The sequence below is a fragment of the Scomber japonicus genome, chromosome 12, assembly GCF_027409825.1.
Source record: "Scomber japonicus isolate fScoJap1 chromosome 12, fScoJap1.pri, whole genome shotgun sequence".
Lineage (NCBI taxonomy): Eukaryota > Metazoa > Chordata > Actinopteri > Scombriformes > Scombridae > Scomber > Scomber japonicus.
In genome coordinates, this window is record NC_070589.1 from 6,753,880 (window position 1) to 6,773,977 (window position 20,098).

The following is a 20,098-nucleotide window of genomic DNA, read 5'->3' on the forward strand; positions in this document are numbered from 1 at the left end:
TACTTTGTAGGAGTAGTGCATTTGCAACCTTATGAAATTCTATTTATTTAGTGTTGTGACTTCAGCCTTTGGACTTGATTGATTTTAAATGCTGCTATTAAAAAGTATGCTGTAAGTCAGTTCTTCATTTCCTGGTAACAGGCCTGCTTTCAACCAATCAGCCAGCCGCCTGTTAATGGAGAGCAGAGGAAAGACTATGCCGTGGGCAACAAATACAGATGATAAAAAGCAACAGGTTGAAAATGACAGTAGACTGTAAGACATAAGCCTCAGCTGTGTTCAACATTTGAGGTTGTACTTGGACATTTGAAGGAGACAATAAGGCTTAAGCTAGCTGAGCTGAGTAATTTTGCTAACATGAAATTAAGGTTGCCACTTTTACACATTATCATTTATTCTATTGATGTTTTTTTCTCGATAACTCAGTTAGTTGTTTGTTTTTTTAAAAAGTCATAAAATGTTGAAAAATATCAAGTGCTTCTCTCTTGACTTGTCTAAACCAACAGTCCACAACCAAAAATTTTCACTTTACTTTAGAGAACTAAAGAAACCATAAAAGACTCATATTTAAAAAGCTGGAACCAGAGAATTCCTTCTCGTCAAAATAGTTGATTAATTTTCTGCCGATCAATCAATTGATTCATTGGTGATTGATAAACTCGTTACCTAAATGTTGTGTTACAAACTAATAAATCATACCCAATATTTACAGTAGGCTACCAGATGCCTGTATTTCAGAAATAGCGGTGATTAATACGATAGTGGTAGTTTAATATATCTTATAGCCTCATACATGGTCACATAATGTTACACAACAGTGTCTGCACTGTAATGTGTTTCAAGGATAAAACATAACATGCTACTTTTGCTGAAAAGACGACCGGGAAAGAAGCTGATTAGCTGTTAATCCGATGTCTGCTCCATAAAAAGCTGAATATCAAGTTATAACCGACCAGTCTGATGTGTGTAGAGGTGTGTGTGGTTATGTTGTAGCAGCCTGGTGAAATAAGGATTTAAAGAAGGTAAAGACAGTGAACAGCCGTATGTAACAGCACTGTGCTCTGGCATGGCACTTCTCAGAGGCTGCAGACTTATCAACTTATCAGCCCTGCTGCCTTCAGATGTTGCAGAGATTTAATGAACTGAAGGAAGAGTGTTTCATACAGTGAACAGCAGACACTGCAAGAATCACCAACATTCTTTTTGAGATCAGTGCTGATTTACTGACTTCCCTGATTTAACCACAATAAATATTATTTTCTGTGCTGATTTTGGTTAGAGAATGTTTAACTGAGATCAATTATTTGTATTTTAAGCATTAGTCCATTGTGCAGCATGTCTTCTGCAAGTATTTTGCTTGTTCCTGTGGATAAAATCAAGAAGATTGACAATGTGCCACAAATAGACAGATGGTTCTGAGAACTCTGTTTAAACAACTACCTTTGCGCTTTTCAGTGCCAAAACCTATAACTTGCAAGTACAAAGTGATTTAAGTGATTTACAACTGCAAAATAAATATGCTGGTAAATCCTTTAACACACATGCATGTTTCAAGTAGAACAACACATGGCAGGGACAATAGAGCTTACAGTATACCCAGTTATGTCTGTAAACTAATTTAACCTCAAATTTTTGATCACTTCAGAGCTACTGAAGCTAATATGAATTTAGCTGTCTGAAGCCAGACATTGCCCTCGAGTGTTAATGTTTAAAATTTCATCACTCAGTATTCATTTCTTTGAAGTGTGTCCATCTGTGTTAGCTATATTTCATTGCGAGGTCATGACAGAGCTGTCACTGAAGTGTCAGTAGTAGTTGCTGACAGGAAGCCAACTACATGTAGTTTGAAAAGCCTGCAGTGTATACCATAGACATAAAGCCTGGCTGCGCCAAGCATGCACTAAAGAGACAAGTGTTGATTTAAATTGCCAAACCACTTAACCCTCCAGTCATTCAGGGAGGAGTGATCTCAAAGTCAGTTAGTACCTGGTGACAGAACACTAATAGCTAATTTATGCCAGATCACAGTAGCAGCAGAGTGGTCTGTGAAATTTTAACAACTTCTGGTCAATCACTTGAACCAATAGGTATAAATATTTATCTAGTGGTATGGTTCTACTGCTGGAGCTTCTTTCTGCTAGAGTTATACATACAATAGCATGGAATACACAGAAATATAAGTGACTTATAACTAGGGGACATTGCAAATAAAACCCCAGTGGCCATTAACTCTGAAATGAAGATTCCTCCACAGTGCTTAGAAGCAGAGCATGACTAAAGGCTTTTGCAGTAACAGCATTCACAGAGTGAATGCAACCATCAAGGCCTTTAAATACACTAACCAATTAAGTTCAATGAGATGTGGTTGGTGTGACAGGTTAACTATTGGCTACCAAGAATAGCAACTTCCAGCACGCTGCCTGAACTTGATATTTTTGTACTGTAATTAACTGTTTAACCATTTAAACATGACTGACATTGACTTGACTGTACTGTCCTATGGTATACCAGCATGGCATACACAGTGCATTAATTGCATGCAGAGAACATTTTCATTAACCCTGAACACAACACAAAGCCTAGTCTTACATCAAGTCACAAAGAACGACTCTCTGATTCTGCTGGAATTTGGATTAACAGTGGTACTCATGAGCAGACTCATTCAATATGTGAACTTCTTTTGGACATAACACATCCTTCAGATTATTAGATGTCTGTTGCCTCCCACTAGCAAGGAATCTTATTTTTCAAGCTAGTTTTTTTGTGCTGCCTTCAGCATGGGCATGTTGAAGTTGAAAACTAGGTCAGACAACAGAGTGATGCACTGTCAACTCACAGCATTGATTTGTTTGGCAGGCTCTAGCACAGGCCTTTCTGTGTTTTCCACAACGCTATGTGGGCTTCCTCCAGGATACACTGGTTTCCTTCCACAGTCCAAAGACATGCACACTCTACATTGCCCATGGGGTTGAATGTAAGTGTGAATATGTGTTTGTCTATATGTGTGATACTTGAATCTCCCTACTGGGTAGAGCAACTGAACCCCAACCTGAAGGGAATTCAACATTTTCTGGCAGTGTAAGGCATGTGGCAGGTCACAGTCTAATAAGCCTAACAGCATTATATTGTTGGCCGTGCCAATAGATTACGTCCATTAAAATCAAACACAGAAATGGTGACAAGGTACAACTATGGTGAAGCTCAATGATGTGCCACAGGGTATCCTGGAAGGACAAAGTCATGAACCTCCATGTCCACAAACCAAATGAGCAATCACTGTTTCATGATCAGAACTGGTCCCTGCATTGCTTATCCTGAACCAGAGGCTCAATAATCAGATGTAGCCATGGGGAGGTTGAGCAGTGTGATACCTGATAATTGGAGCACACCTTTGCAAAGAATGGGAACCATCATCCTGTGTACCAATCCCCAACAGTCACACAACACTGAAGATTTGTGTCTAGGAAGACAGCCCCAAAATCTCTATAGCCGTAAGGGTCGTATGTCAATGAACATACTTTTCTCCCCTGCTTAAGTGAGAGTCCAAGACATAGAGCTACAGAAACTGAGCACTGATCTAACCTCACGTTCATGAAGTTGATGACATGGTGTTTTTTATGGATGACCCATGACCAGGACGGATGTTCAATAAGAGAGCCCCACTCAGGTATATAGATAGTAAGCTATTCTCCCCAATCACCTCCTCCAGGTTTATCTGACATGACCACATGCAAGTTAGCTGGTCCAAATGAGGTGTTCAAGTACCTTGGTGATCACAAGTGAGGGTAAAAGCAATTCTGACCTTGCTTGGATACTGAGATAGACTGTCAGATGAAATAAGCTGCTGTTGGTGCCCGAGACAGAAAAGATATTTGCCTGCTAGTAGAGAAAATCGACAAGGGTCACTGTTGTGGAAGGCTGAGGAACCGTGTGTTTAATCACTGCTGTCCTACTGTTCCAGGCACAAGTGGCTTTAAGGTGGCTCAGGAAACATTCAATGGGCAGATCTCCCAGGTAGTTGGAATATTAAAAAAGGGGTTCTGAAACAACCTCTGTGTGATGCACCTTGTCTTATTGGTATTCTACAATATTCCTGAAATAAAAAATGACAGCAGTTTCTCCTACTGTTCCTATTAACTAATTTTCCAATGATTTGTTATTTCTGACCCAGATCCTTTTGGTTAAAAATCATACTGTGTGTATGTGTGTACAGCAGCAGAATGCATACATAAAATATGTGGACAGATATTTTTACTTTTGACCAAGGTGAAAATTCATACCTTCCTTGCCACATTCTGCCCTTCTTTTCTTTGCCTCACAGGGAATAAATGGAATCTGGTTTCTGTCCAAGAACGGTCCTCACTTGGAAAAAATGGGACAAGAGAAATGACAAAAAAGTGTGGGCGTGTGGCTATGGTTTGGGTGAGTCATGAATGAGTTATGCAGGAGAAAGTTCCTGGCATTGCTCCCAAAAAATCACATTATTTGGATATGAGAAGTAGAGACAAATAAACAGAGAGGGCAGCCAGACATCATGAGGGCTAGAGCCCTGTCATTAGTGATAAAAGTGATGGTGATTACCACACAGTGTGTGTGTGTGTGTGTGTGTGTGTGTGTGTGTGTGTGTGTGTGTGTGTGTGTGTGTGTGTGTGTGTGTGTGTGTTAGTGAGTAGAGTGAAATGTGTGAAACTAGTGTACCTGTTGATGTGTGTGCATATGTGTGTGTGTGTGTGTGTGTGAGTGAGTAGAGTGGAATGTGTGAAACTAGTGTATCTGTTGATGTGTGTGCATGTGTGTGTGCATGTGTGTGCGCGTGTGTGTGTGTGTGTGTGTGTGTGTGTGTGTGTGTGTGTGTGTTGGTGGTGGGTGGGTGTGTGTGTGTATTGGTTAGCAGGTCAGGGTGGTACCCTTGGCCTTGTAAGGCAGGTTGATCTGGGGTTATATATTTGATCCCTGCTTGCCAAGTCTAAGAGCTGTTTCTTCTTCACCTGGCCTTTGTAAGTCTGCACAGCTGGCTGTATTATACATTCATCAGTGTTTTTTTAATACTGTATGTTCCATCTCATTTGTCTGATACATTGTGTCATTTGTACTTAACAAATCTCACAATGTATCTGACAAGTACAAGTTATCATGAATACTGGTAAGTAGAAGAAACATGTTATTTCAGACATTTTACTTTGATCTTAATATCTTGAAGTCCTCTCTTTACACTGCAGGTGGATCACTGATACTCTGAAGTCTCATCTCACCATCCTCATCATCTGAGTTGAAGCCACTTGGTAATTCTTCTTTCCTTTTAATGGCTTCTACAGCTTATCAATACCTTAAGATGTAGATGGAATTATCTCTACTAACTATACATATATTTTATATATATATATATACATTAGTGTAGCCATGGGGGATGCACAGATGGCTGTGTTTGGGCTGGCTGCCCCATTCCTGCGGAAGTCGGATAAAGAACGTATGGAGGCCTCCACACGTCCCTTTGACATAAAGAAAGAGTGTTATGTCCCCGATGCTGTGGAAGAGTTTGTGAAGGCAACCATCACCAGCCGAGACGGAGACAAGGTTACTGTGGACACGCAGCACGGGAAGGTCAGTGGTTACAATTTACCATTCAGGATTTAGTTCATAATACTAACAGCACATTCTTATCATAGTTAGGTTGATTTTTTATAAATCTAAAGCCTCAACTTAACATGCCAATACATCCAAAATCAAGTGTAAGCACAATACTAAAATACACCAAATCTAATAATTTCAGGATAACTAGAACTACAAGGCAGGCGGTGCAAAGCTTGTAAATAAAAGTGATTTTTTTAACAATGAAAAGGTATTTAGTTGATGTTAAATACCTGCTGTAACATACCAAGCATGCCAGATACATTTTCTACTTTGTTCTTCAGTGCACTTGAAACCATATCTGTCCCAGAAAAGGGATTTAATCAATTTTGTCACTCCAGTCACCAGGGCCAACTAAAAAAGCAAAGAAAACACATTAGATGTGAGTGTGAGTCCTTGACAGGAAGCAAGTGTTAATCTATGTGTGATTTAAAGCATTTATCCTTAAGTGGGTGTGAATGGGAGCTTGAGTATGGCTGCATTTGCAGTGTCTCCAGTCTCTGCAGTGAGCATCTGAGTGATGAAGCGAGGCATTGCTGCCATTTGTCAATATTGCTTGTGCAACATGATGTTGCTCAAGCAGTATTGTTGCTAACAAGCGCATTCAGGTTACAAAAACCACAACAGACTGTCTGATTGTTTGGATTACTCACTCATGTGGCTATTACAGTTTAAACTGAAAACTGAAATATTTTCCATTAGACGGTCACTGTCAAAGACACCCAGATCATGCAACAGAACCCTCCAAAGTTTGACAAGATCGAGGACATGGCCATGTTGACCTTCCTCCATGAGCCAGCTGTGCTGTTTAATCTCAAAGAGCGTTATGCAGCATGGATGATCTATGTGAGTAGCCTTCAAGTTGATTAACAAAGTTTGCCAACAAACGCTACTGTCTAAGTCTTGTGCTGAAAGCTCATCTAGATGAGATAAAGCAGTACTTTTACACCTAGAAGAAATATGTTGATGTTTAATAATACTTTTAAACACTGTAATATAGTGAATTGTTTTTTTTTAAAGATGTGAACACAAACATAGTGACGGACTGAAAGTTATAAGTACAAAAACCTTTACGAGGAATTAGAAATACAGTGCCAGTCAAAGGTTTGGATACATTTTCTCATCAAGTGAATGGGAAGGAAGGAAAGAAGGAATAAGAAGACTTTTGACTGGTACTGTAAGTGTGTCAAAACCTGAAATCAATCAAATAAAACCTGATTTTTCTGTGTTTCTCAGACCTACTCTGGGCTTTTCTGTGTGACTGTTAACCCCTACAAGTGGCTGCCAGTCTACAACCAAGAGGTGGTTGTTGCCTACAGAGGAAAGAAGAGGAGTGAAGCTCCTCCTCACATCTTCTCCATCTCTGACAATGCCTACCAATACATGTTGGCAGGTACAGACTGATGAGTTAGATACTGTTTTGGGTAACTTTTCTCAGATATATGTAATTGTGCTAAATTAATAAAACTGTATTCTCTTTAAATTTATTTTGCAGACCGTGAAAATCAGTCAATTCTGATCACGTATGTATAATACTTTATACGTAAAAGCATCATTGACACAAGATGCTCTGAAATAATTTTTATATTATGCCATTGTAAGTACTGACCATTGACTTTGCAATTACAGTGGAGAATCTGGTGCAGGAAAGACTGTCAACACAAAGAGAGTCATCCAGTACTTTGCAAGTATTGCAGCTGGAGGCTCTAAGAAAGATACTGCTGCCAAAGACAAGGTAAATAATGAGCTCATTCAAATATGTGAGTTGTTGGAGGGTTTTTGAGGACTACAGAAAATATAATTATACCAAAAAAAGTGTGTCACCACTAACTTTTGCTCCTTTTTAAAAATGAAACAGATTTCCCTTTCAAGAAACCTTCTCTGTGCTCTGGTGACAAATTGAACTTAAAAATTACGAATTTACAAAAAAAACCTCTTAGTGCTGCACCAGAGTAAGCTGAAGTCTCTTTATATCCTTAAACATAATTTACAGATTAAGTATGCACAATGTTCCTCTGTGACAGGGCACCCTGGAGGATCAAATCATCCAGGCTAACCCTGCTCTGGAAGCTTTTGGTAATGCCAAGACCATCAGGAACGACAACTCCTCCAGATTTGTAAGTACCTAATCTTTATGTGAATAAATGATGTATTTCATGTATTTAGTTCACATGAAAGCATAATCATTAACATTGTCATACAGTATATCAATGTACAACCTTTATCCTTCAGGGTAAATTTATCCGAATTCATTTTGACACGAGGGGAAAGTTAGCCTCTGCTGATATTGAAACATGTAAGAGCACACACCCTCATCACACTTAAACTAATAATGGAAATATAATTTATGGTCTGTCATGTCAGCAGAGTGGATTTAACTCTCTTCTTTCTGGCACTTTGAACTCCAGATCTTCTGGAGAAGTCTCGTGTGACTTTCCAGCTCAAGGCTGAGAGAGATTACCACATTTTCTACCAGATTCTGTCTCAGAAGAAGCCTGAACTCCTTGGTCAGTACAGGGCTGTTTTGTGTGCTCACTGCTGGTTTGCCTCTGAACAAGAAAAGGGCTGTTTTTTCAGTCTGTTCATCTGTCTGACCTTGTCTCATCCTCTTTCTCTGTCCACCAGAGATGCTGCTGATCACAAATAATCCCTATGATTACGCCTTCATCTCTCAGGGGGAAACCCAAGTGACCTCCATTGATGATGCAGAAGAACTGATGGCTACAGATGTCAGCATCTTTCTTAGTCCTCTATTCACAATTCCTCTTTAAACTTCTAACACTTTGATCTAGTAATAATGACCATAACTAAGTCACTGTATTAAGGAAATTAACATAAAGATTCTCAGCTTAGTATTATTTTGAGGAGAATTATACTTCATTATTCTTGATCTAGTGTTACTTACTGCTCCTCCACAGAGTGCCTATGATGTATTGGGCTTTACCCAAGAGGAAAAGAACTCTGTGTACAAGTTGACTGGTGCCATCATGCACCATGGCAATATGAAATTCAAGCAGAAACAGCGAGAGGAGCAGGCAGAGGCTGATGGCACTGAAGGTGAGAGTGGTTCAGTGTGCCATGTTAGCTAATACCAACCAATAGGTTATGGCCTAAGCAGATATGTTAATTGTACAGCATTTGCTTTCCTTCCTCAGATGCTGACAAAGTAGCTTATCTGATGGGCCTGAACTCCGCTGACCTCATCAAAGCTCTCTGTCATCCAAGAGTCAAAGTAGGAAATGAGTGGGTCACTAAGGGACAAAGTGTTGCCCAGGTAAGAAATATGGGAAATTGACTTAAAGGGAAATGCTTTATTTCTAATAAAGGAATACATAACATTGTCTATATAGTTACTTCTGTAGAGGCTAAATATGATGATTTGTTTGCATGTATGGGATTAAATATATTGTCTATTTTGCAGGTGACCTATGCTGTTGGAGCTCTATCCAAGTCTGTTTATGAAAAGATGTTCCTGTGGATGGTGGTGAGAATCAACCACTCACTGGAGACCAAGCAACCTCGGCAGTACTTCATTGGTGTACTGGACATCGCTGGATTTGAGATCTTTGATGTAAGTGATTTTTATTAGAACACAATAAATATCTCCCTTTCAATATAAGATACACAGAAAAAAACTTACAAAAAAAATATATATTTGCAGTTCAACACCTTTGAGCAGCTGTGCATCAACTTCACCAATGAAAAACTGCAACAGTTTTTCAACCATCACATGTTTGTGCTGGAGCAGGAAGAGTACAAGAAAGAGGGCATTGAATGGACTTTCATTGATTTTGGTATGGACTTGCAGGCCTGTATTGACCTGATTGAAAAGGTGAGTTATGAAAAATATTGTATCAAAAAATGATCTGTCTTTCAAATAAGTTACTGCAATGTTTATTCCACTTGTAAGACAGCACTTTTGTCTTTATTCTGTAATTTATTTTTCAGCCCATGGGTATTATGTCAATCCTTGAAGAGGAGTGCATGTTCCCCAAAGCCAGTGATACCACCTTTAAAGCTAAACTCTATGACAACCACCTGGGAAAATCCAACAACTTCCAGAAGCCTAGAATTGTGAAAGGGAAACCAGAAGCTCATTTTGCCCTGGTCCACTACGCTGGAACTGTTGACTATAATATCAACAACTGGCTGGTGAAGAACAAGGATCCTCTGAATGAGACTGTTGTTGGACTGTACCAGAAATCTAGTCTTAAGCTTCTTGCAACACTCTTTGCAAATTATGCTGGAGCTGAATCAGGTAATTTTGAGTAAATATCATATTGGCACACATCACAATTAATATGTTCTAGTTCTAAGATGACATGATTTTTTTCTTAACAATGACAGAAGGCACTGAAGGCAAAAAAGAGAAGAAGAGGAAGGGATCATCTTTTCAAACTGTGTCTGCTCTTCATAGGGTATTAAATGATTATTTGTATCCTTGGATATGGTATTTTGTACATACCTACAGTAACAAATACTTACTTTAAATGACAAATTATTCACATTAAAGGAGAACCTGAACAAGCTGATGACCAACTTGAGGTCTACTCACCCCCACTTTGTACGCTGCATCATCCCCAATGAGTCCAAAACTCCTGGGGCCATGGAGAACCCTCTGGTCATGCACCAGCTGCGCTGTAACGGTGTGCTGGAGGGCATCAGGATTTGCAGAAAGGGCTTCCCCAACAGGATCCTCTATGGAGATTTCAAACAGAGGTATCACCTCATAATAAGTGTTAAATCATATAATTTCAAAAGAAAATTCAAATATTATTTCTATGGACATTTTGTCTTTTATTTTCCAGATATCGCATCCTGAATCCTGCTGCCATCCCTGAGGGTCAGTTCATTGACAGCAAAAAGGGAGCAGAGAAACTCCTTGGGTCTTTGGATATTGATCACAATCAATACAAGTTTGGACATACCAAGGTATCACTTGAAGTTGTACTAATATTGATTAAAATAAAACATGATTACAGTGGAAAATGTGGAAGGTAAATGCCCATTGCTATCGCTGCCAGGTGTTCTTCAAAGCTGGATTGCTGGGTCTGCTTGAGGAGATGAGAGATGAGCGTCTCTCTAAAATCATCACTGGAATTCAAGCCAGATCCCGTGGTCTCCTGTCTCGTATTGAGTTTCAGAAGATCGTGGAACGCAGGTATCTTTTGTGTCCTGCTGGAACTGGTCAAAGATTGTTGATCTGTAATTTGTATATTTAACTAATACCTTATGTTTTCTGTAAATAAATAAAATAAAATGTAGAGATGCATTATTAGTGATCCAGTGGAATGTCCGTTCATTCATGGGAGTCAAGAATTGGCCCTGGATGAAGTTGTTCTTCAAGATCAAACCCCTGCTGAGATCTGCTGAAGCAGAAAAGGAGATGGCCAACATGAAGGAAGAATTCCTGAAGTTGAAAGAAGCTTATGCAAAGTCTGAAGCTCGTAGGAAGGAACTAGAGGAGAAAATGGTCTCTATTCTCCAAGAGAAGAATGACCTGCAGCTTCAAGTTCAAACGGTGAGAATGGCACTATAGCAACATTTTCCTAACCTGTCATTAAGGTATGTGCTAATGAGGTTAAACTTTGCAGGAGCAAGACAATCTCTGTGATGCAGAGGAAAGATGTGAGGGGCTGATCAAAAACAAAATCCAACTGGAGGCAAAAGTCAAAGAGATGACAGAAAGAATGGAAGATGAGGAGGAGATGAATGCTGAACTGACTGCTAAGAAGAGGAAGCTGGAAGATGAATGCTCTGAGTTAAAGAAAGACATTGATGACTTAGAGTTAACTCTGGCTAAAGTGGAGAAGGAGAAGCATGCCACTGAGAACAAGGTATGACAATTGATTTAACCATTTATTTGACAACAAATCAGCAACTTGATGGGACATAGAAAAAATGCATATTTTCATGGTCCCTAGGTAAAAAACATGACTGAAGAGATGTCTGCTCTGGAGGAAATCATTGCCAAGCTGACCAAGGAAAAGAAAGCCTTACAGGAAGCTCATCAGCAAACGCTGGATGACTTGCAGAGTGAAGAAGACAAAGTCAACTCTCTGACTAAGGCCAAGACTAAGCTGGAGCAGCAAGTGGATGATGTAAGAATCTACATTAAAATCATTCTACTTATATGGTATTGAAAGTATTAATAATTAAACAATTCACAAATATTGTGATTATATTTATTTGCATTAAGCTTGAAGGATCTCTTGAACAAGAGAAGAAAGTTCGAATGGACCTTGAAAGAGCCAAGAGAAAGCTGGAGGGAGACTTAAAGTTGGCCCAGGAGACTATAATGGATCTAGAAAATGACAAACAACAGATGGAGGAGCACCTGAAAAAGTACAATGCAATATAACATGGTTTAACCGGTAACCAGAGTTTTAATTAACTAACACTGAAACCATACACTGCTACAGGAAGGACTTTGAGATCAGCCAGCTGAACGGCAAAATTGAAGATGAGCAAGCCATAATACTTCAACTTCAGAAGAAGCTGAAAGAGCTGCAGGTAAAAATGCAGTATTGGGTTTTAACATTACATGTTAAGATTTTCCTGAGGTACAATGCATTTAAGCACGTTTTGACACTAGGCTCGTGTAGAGGAGCTGGAGGAAGAGCTTGAAGCAGAGCGAGCTGCCCGAGCCAAGGTGGAAAAGCAGAGAGCTGACTTGTCCAGAGAGCTGGAGGAGATCAGCGAGAGGCTGGAGGAGGCTGGTGGAGCAACCTCTGCTCAGATTGAGATGAACAAGAAGAGGGAGGCTGAGTTCCAGAAACTCCGCAGAGACCTTGAAGAGGCCACTCTGCAGCATGAAGCCACTGCTGCTACCCTGAGGAAGAAACAAGCTGACAGTGTTGCTGATCTCGGGGAGCAGATTGACAACCTGCAGAGAGTCAAGCAGAAACTGGAGAAGGAGAAGAGTGAGCTCAGACTGGAACTGGATGATGTCGTTTCCAATATGGAACATATTGTGAAGACAAAGGTATGTGTGCTTAATGATTCTTAATGCAAATTTTCACACTGGTGGAGCCACCTGACCTCCTGCTAGTTGTTTGAAATGACAGCGGTTTGATTCTTAGAGGTGATGCAACATCAGTAATCTATAAAAACTTAATCCCCTATGTCATTGTTTTGCCCTCAGGCAACACATTTTATAATGGCCCTGCTGAATTTTTCCCTTGCTAAAATAAAAATGCCATAGAAGGTTAAATGTATTGTAGGGATAAAATTTAATGGGGGGGGGGGGGGGGGGGTCTTTGCTCTACAGTATTCATTATATATTTATTATTGTGATACATTTATTTTGAAGACTAACTTGGAGAAGAACTGCAGAACTATGGAGGACCAAATGAATGAATACAGGACTAAATATGAAGAATCTCAAAGATCCCTTAATGACTTCACCACTCAGAAAGCCAAGCTTCAAGTTGAGAATGGTGAGTATTACACTTTTAAAGTTGTATAATATAGAATAATGATAATCTAAAACTGAACTCGCTTTTCCAGATGAGCTTATAAGACAGCTAGAGGAGAAAGAATCTCTTGTTTCACAGCTGACTAGAGGAAAGAATACATACAATCAACAACTTGAAGATTTGAAAAGACAACTAGAGGAGGAAGTAAAGGTATGGAAATAATGCCAAATGTGTTAATTTCTCTGAATGTCTCAAAAAAAGAGAAACATCTCTATTGTCTTTATGCAACCAGGCCAAGAATGCATTAGCACATGCAGTACAGTCCTCTCGTCATGACTGTGACCTGCTCAGGGAGCAATATGAGGAGGAGCAGGAGGCTAAGGCTGAACTGCAGCGCAGCATGTCCAAGGCCAACTCTGAGGTGGCTCAGTGGAGAACTAAGTATGAAACTGATGCCATCCAGAGGACTGAAGAGCTGGAGGAGGCCAAGTAAGTAAAATTAATTTTCACACAAACAATGCTTAAAAGTTAAAAAGCAATCTGATTCAATTCTGTGATAATCTAGAAAGAAGCTGGCTCAGCGTCTGCAGGATGCTGAGGAGGCGGTTGAAGCAGTGAATGCTAAATGTTCTTCTCTGGAGAAGACCAAACACAGACTGCAGAATGAGATTGAAGATCTCATGGTGGATGTAGAGAGGTCTAATGCTGCTGCTGCTGCTCTGGACAAGAAGCAAAGAAACTTTGACAAGGTGTATTATTATTCATTATCAAGATTAGTTTTACATTTCTACACTCTAAGAACCAGGACTTCAGTGGAATATTAGCATATTCTTCTAGTTGGAATATTAGTTAAAATGTTGTAAATAGCATCAATAATAGCTACCTACGCTTCTGGCTACACAACTTCATAATATCGCTATAGTTTGATTGTTACTTATGAAAACAAAAATAGATTGTAACAACACTTCAACCTAAGTCTAAAGTATAAACTTAGACATTAAAAGGGGTCTTACAACTTGCATCTTTATATCTAGGTCCTGTCTGAGTGGAAGCAGAAATATGAAGAGTCTCAAGCAGAGCTGGAGAGCTCTCAAAAGGAGTCCAGGTCTCTGAGCACTGAGCTTTTTAAACTGAAGAACTCATATGAAGAGTCTCTGGATAATCTGGAGACCATGAAGAGAGAGAACAAGAATTTACAGGGTAATGTTTCAGTGAATATGTCTTGGAAGGCAATACATAGTTCACTTAGCATGTAATTGAGATGCCAAACAACCAACTAACTTCAAATTACTTCCACAGAGGAGATTTCTGACCTCACTGAGCAAATTAGTGAAAGAGGAAAAATCTTTTATGAGTTGGAGAAGGTTCGTAAGCAGCTGGAACAGGAGAAGACTGAGATCCAGTCTGCTCTTGAGGAAGCAGAGGTACAGACCTTCTTTGATGAATAGCACATTTTAGAGTAATCGTGCGTGTTAATTTGTATAACTGTGTACCATCCTGTCCATCAGGCCTCCTTGGAGCATGAAGAGGGTAAAATTCTGAGAGCCCAGCTTGAGTTCAATCAAGTTAAAGCTGATATTGAACGCAAACTCGCTGAGAAAGATGAGGAGATGGAGCAGTGCAAGAGGAACCAGCAGAGGACTATCGACACCCTGCAGAGCTCTCTTGAAGCTGAGTGTCGTAGCAGAAATGAGGCGCTGCGTCTCAAGAAGAAGATGGAGGGAGACCTCAATGAGATGGAGATCCAGCTGAGCCAGGCCAATAGGCAGGCATCTGAGGCCCAGAAACAACTTAAATCCATTCATGCACATTTGAAGGTACACTAGAGAGACAGAAATGTTCACTCTCTTAAGATGTTTAAAATCCAGACTGATTATAAATAAATGTTATTATCATCCCATTTAGGATTGCCAAATTCAGCTGGATGAGTCTGTTCGGGCCAATGATGACCTTAAAGAGAACATTGCAATTGTTGAGAGACGCAACAATTTACTTCAGGCTGAACTGGAGGAATTGAGGGGTGCTCTCGAACAAACTGAAAGAAGCCGCAAGCTTGCTGAACAAGAGCTGCTGGATGTCAGTGAGAGGGTGCAGCTACTGCACTCACAGGTGAGACCTGATGACTTACTGCAACACAACCACAGACTGACTAGTTTTCTTGGATATTAAGACAAACAAAAAAACAATTTACTATTTCTGAAGTTCACTGACACTCTTTTTCACATTCTCAAATATCACATCTTAAAATATGTAGAACACTAGTCTGTTAAACCAGAAGAAGAAGCTGGAGGGTGATACATCCCAGCTTCAGACAGAAGTGGAAGATGCACTGCAGGAGTGCAGAAATGCTGAAGACAAGGCCAAGAAGGCCATTACTGATGCTGCCATGATGGCAGAGGAACTGAAGAAGGAACAAGACACCAGTGCTCACCTTGAGCGTATGAAGAAGAACATGGAGCAAACCATCAAAGACCTGCAGCACCGTCTGGATGAAGCTGAACAGATCGCCATGAAGGGAGGCAAGAAGCAAGTGCAGAAGCTTGAGACAAGGGTCAGCATTTCTATTACATATATAATCTTTGTCATGTTTTAAAGACCAATGATGTTGAATAAAAGTTATTTGCAAAATCTTGACCAGGTGAAGGAGCTGGAAAATGAGGTGGAAATGGAGCAGAAGAAAAGCAGTGAAGCTGTGAAGGGCATCCGGAAATATGAGCGCCGCATCAAGGAACTCACCTATCAGGTTGTACCTTGTTGCAAACATAAACAATAACCTACATATGTGGTTACATTTCTTTTTACGGGAACATGTGTTTGATTGTCTTTTTTTTCACAGACTGAGGAGGACCGCAAAAATATTGCTCGACTCCAGGACCTGGTTGACAAGCTGCAGCTGAAAGTTAAATCCTACAAGAGGTCTGCTGAGGAGGCTGTAAGTGTGGAAATCATTGAAGTGAATTCTCCATGTGGTTTCTTCCCCTGGTCTGAGTAATAATATTTCTTTAATTTATCTTTAACAGGAAGAACAGGCCAATTCTCACTTGGGAAAATTCCGCAAGCTGCAGCATGAGCTGGATGAGGCCGAAGAGAGAGCTGATATTGCCGAGTCTCAGGTCAACAAGATGCGTGCCAAGAGCCGTGATGCTGGCTCCAAGGTACGACGCATGCACCCTGCAGAAGGCGCACAGCATGACCCTGACATATGCTGTCCTCTGATTCCTGCATTTAACTCATATGCTGCTCTGCTTTCCAGTTATTAGGACAAATATGCGATATGTCAATTTCAATGTTTATTATACTAAAGCAATACTAATCTGAAGAACTAACAGCTGTCTCTCTTTCTTTCTCTCCAACTTTCCCGGCTGCAACAGAAAGGGTTTGATGAAGAGTGAAGCTTTGGAGCCTTCAGAAAACCTGCTGACTGCTGAGTAGATCTGCTCATCTATCACTATTCACTGCCTGTAGTGCTTAATAAAATCTCATCAAGCTTATGCTCAACTTTGAATTCTTTTTTCTCTTCTTTTTGAGAATGAATGAGTTAATAAAATATTGTGGATTTATCATATCTTAATCAAATTATGAATATGCAGATATTTAGTAAAGTAAATAGTTTAGGCATAAAATCTATACAGAATTAGTGACTAGCCTGACAAAAATTACTTTTAATTTGGGATTCTACTTTCTCTTTCTCTTTAAATATTAAAACAAAATACCTATCTGAAATACTGAGTATAGCTTCAAGAAAAGCAATTTCAGAAAAGGATTAAGCTAGACACAGCCCTATTAATGGAGGACTGGTACATAATCATTTGTGAAATCTTTGAAAAGAATCACCTTCCTATTATTACACTGGAAAATACTGAAAAGGTGAATGTTTCTATCAATATCTAACTAATAATGATGATGTAAACTGTAGGTTATTTATTTGTGATAGCAAATAAAGAAGAAAAGGTGTATTTACAGGTGTTAGGGAGTACTACTGGGTATGTGAAAAAGTAGTATAAAGCCTTTTGTGACTCCAGAGGGAGCTGTGTGAAATCTGATAAATTGGTTGAAATGCTAAATCAGTGGAGCACTTGCTTTAAGATACATCTTACTGTTGAGGAAGGAAGGGAGAGAGGAGTTAGGCCTGAACAGGAGAACTCAGGGGAACAGTGAAGTGTGGTGGTAGAGGGCCTGAAAATTGAAGAGTTGAGGTGAGGTGATGGCTAAAACAGAGAGACACAAAACAAATCTCTTGTTCTTAAAATAGAGTTAAAGAAAGCCCAAGAGCCCTGGCCTCAAGGTCAACATTAAATCCATGCTCACTCCCAGGCCTTCCATATTCCAGTGTATAATCACTTGCAGCTGGTCAGTGAATCCCTGCTCAGGTCTGCCTGTTTCTCCAAAATGGCAAGAGAGGATACTACAATCAATCAACACAACAAAAACAAATTCAACTCAAATGACTTTCCCATTTCGTGGTACATTTACAAAAATTAAGCATTGGAACCTGAATTGAATTAAGTCTAAATCAATCTATACATTTTATAATATGTTGATGATATGAGATTAGTTCTAAGATTATCAGTAGATTATAATAGTGGAGTGGTTTTCAAATAAAAGTGCTATCCTTACCTGTCTAGAGCTTTTCCTTGGCGCTGGTGTGCTGGAGACTAAATGATGATTTGAGGCAGGAGCAGGGAGGAGAGGGAGGCCCCAGACTCCCTTTATGTTAAATTCAGGGAGTCCTGTCTCTTCTCTTATTACATGTCATGTCCTTAACTCCCTGAGTGCACAAGAACGTATCTGTGCGCAAATGAAAACACTATCACACCTCTGCATTAAGCGGTACACCACGTACAGAACAGTATGTGTTAGGGATTATCAGCATGATTAACAGGATATCTGAGCCTATGCTTAAATGAATAAGATGAATGACCAAAGATGGAGCAGTAGGCCACCACTATAATTAGACCACCTTTAATATGATATACTGTATGATGCACATGGTTACATCTCAGGAGTTAAAAGTAATCCTCTTTTACACTGTCATATAAAATATGTTACTGACCTAACACAATAGAGATTGGGTTTAAAGACAGTTTAGAAAAGCTTTTAAACCTGCTGCTCTCTGAAGTTAAAAATTCCTCTGCTGCACAAAATGTTTTAAATATCCAGCAGTAGCAACAGCGGTAATATGGAATAATTCAAGTTTTTCCTTTAACAATGAACTGTATTGAGCAACAGAATGGTTGAACTAACTAAGAAAAGAGCAACACCTACAGTGACTCGTTAACAGAAAATCTAGAGAGGATGACCTCACCCCTCCAAGTCATATTTGGTCCGTCGATAAGCAGTTTTAAGTCTTTAGATGGGACAAAATGTCACAAAAAGAAAATTTCCTATAATAGGTGCATACTGTAATTATTGAGTGCTGTTGATTGCTTTAGTGAAGCAAACCACAAAAAGGTACTTTAACCCCCAGGTGTGCTTCTGTACTTCTTTTGCCCTGATGTACACTTGAAGAAGTCATAACACTGTATCAGGATCAGAGTTAATAAACTATATTTATGTATTTATGCAGTCAATAAATGCTTTATAATTTAAAGAGAGGTAAAGCAGATACAATACGAGAGCGCAATATTTAAAAAAGGTAGAACACAATAAAAAAAGAAGAAGCAATTGACAAAGAAAATACAAATTTTGTCCGTCTCTAAGTTGCTGACACTCAACACACTTGTTGACCAATAATTGAAGTGAGGGCACAAATGCATGTTGCTAAATGCTGCATTGAATAACTTGGCACAGTTTATAGTTCACTAAATGTATGAGGTGACGATATACGTCTGTAGTGACATAGAGCATTTAAATCATGTTTCCTTCATTGAGTATAAGGTCAGTGTTATCTTCACTTGGTCTTTAACAGGGACATGGAATCTCTCACTTCCATTTGGCACCCTGACGCCGGCTGTCAGTAACAGGGCCTGGGAAGTTATCAGAATGGAAATAATCTCAGCACTTGTCAGCAGCTGTTGACCCTCTTTTTATCTCTTAACCTTTGAAGGGGCTGTGATTGTTAGTGCTAGTGATTGACTGTGCATCACAGTTTTCCATACATTATAACAATGTATGTTGTATATGTTGTTAGTTCAGTTTTAAAAGTTAGAAATCATTACATGTGATTAAATAGTGGGCCTAGACAATGAAACTGAAATAAACTAAATGTACACACAGCACAAATCGGTAAGCTTGTGAGTGTGTGGTAGTTTTCTGCTTGTTTTTGGAGCAACACGTTGATAACTGTTGATGAGGCAGATTTCAAAGATATCAGAATTATGACTTGAAGTAAATCATGCAATAAAGCTGAAGCAGCTCAGCTTGGACTCAGACTGAATATATGAGAGGCATTCTAAATGGAACATAACAAGTTCATGGGCTTTGGGATACCTGTCATTCTCAGTAAATTTATGAGAAGCAGAACCCAGTGTGATGCCATCATCTGCCGCAGTTGAACCTTGATGCACACAAAGGCAAGATCCTCAAAGCCCCTGTAGCTGTTCTCCTCAATCAGTGCGGGGTTCTCAACAGGAATTTCACACAGTTATCTTTGTCCTCAAAGACACAATGCCATGTCAACAGGACTATAACTGAGGGGCCAGCTTTCACTAGCTGCTGCTTGATAATGGAAGAAGGCTTCCACAGTGACCTTGGCATCACATTGGAGCATGTCATGTAGGCACAACCCTCTATTGTTTGTCATCATTACTGCCTTTCTGTGAATCTCAAGCATGTCACCTGTGGCAGACCTCTGTCTGTGCTGCCTCACACTTGTCGCCTGGATAATCACACAGACTAATGTTCTTTATTTAGACCGACCCACTCGGTATCTGATGGCTGTTTATGTTACTGCAAACTCCATTCTATGATAACTAAACACAATATGTTACCCATGCCTCATGGCGACTCCACTTAAGCCCTCTGCGTAATTGAGACCCATTCATAGCATACTTCTCTAAAATATTTCCCCAGAAATTTTCTGCATTTTCTTTTGGGACTAGTAGTTTACATTT

At 39.6% G+C, this 20,098-nt stretch overlaps 1 protein-coding gene across 1 annotated transcript; it reads left to right on the plus strand.

The window, feature by feature from the left end:
• The first annotated feature begins 5,400 nt into the window (after window positions 1-5,400).
• Window positions 5,401-16,438, plus strand: LOC128369137 (myosin-7-like). The gene is made up of 37 exons (XM_053330110.1): window positions 5,401-5,601; window positions 6,331-6,474; window positions 6,865-7,021; window positions 7,124-7,151; window positions 7,258-7,363; window positions 7,653-7,745; window positions 7,861-7,924; window positions 8,037-8,135; window positions 8,254-8,357; window positions 8,547-8,685; window positions 8,784-8,902; window positions 9,050-9,199; window positions 9,290-9,460; window positions 9,577-9,886; window positions 9,967-10,046; window positions 10,142-10,347; window positions 10,437-10,560; window positions 10,653-10,789; window positions 10,894-11,149; window positions 11,223-11,465; window positions 11,553-11,729; window positions 11,828-11,973; window positions 12,051-12,141; window positions 12,224-12,613; window positions 12,941-13,067; window positions 13,138-13,256; window positions 13,339-13,535; window positions 13,612-13,795; window positions 14,081-14,246; window positions 14,346-14,470; window positions 14,555-14,863; window positions 14,952-15,155; window positions 15,301-15,597; window positions 15,685-15,789; window positions 15,883-15,978; window positions 16,067-16,201; window positions 16,418-16,438. The coding sequence occupies exons 1-37, from the start codon at window positions 5,401-5,403 to the stop codon at window positions 16,436-16,438; spliced, it is 5,820 nt and encodes a 1,939-aa protein (XP_053186085.1).
• Window positions 16,439-20,098: the final 3,660 nt, after the last annotated feature.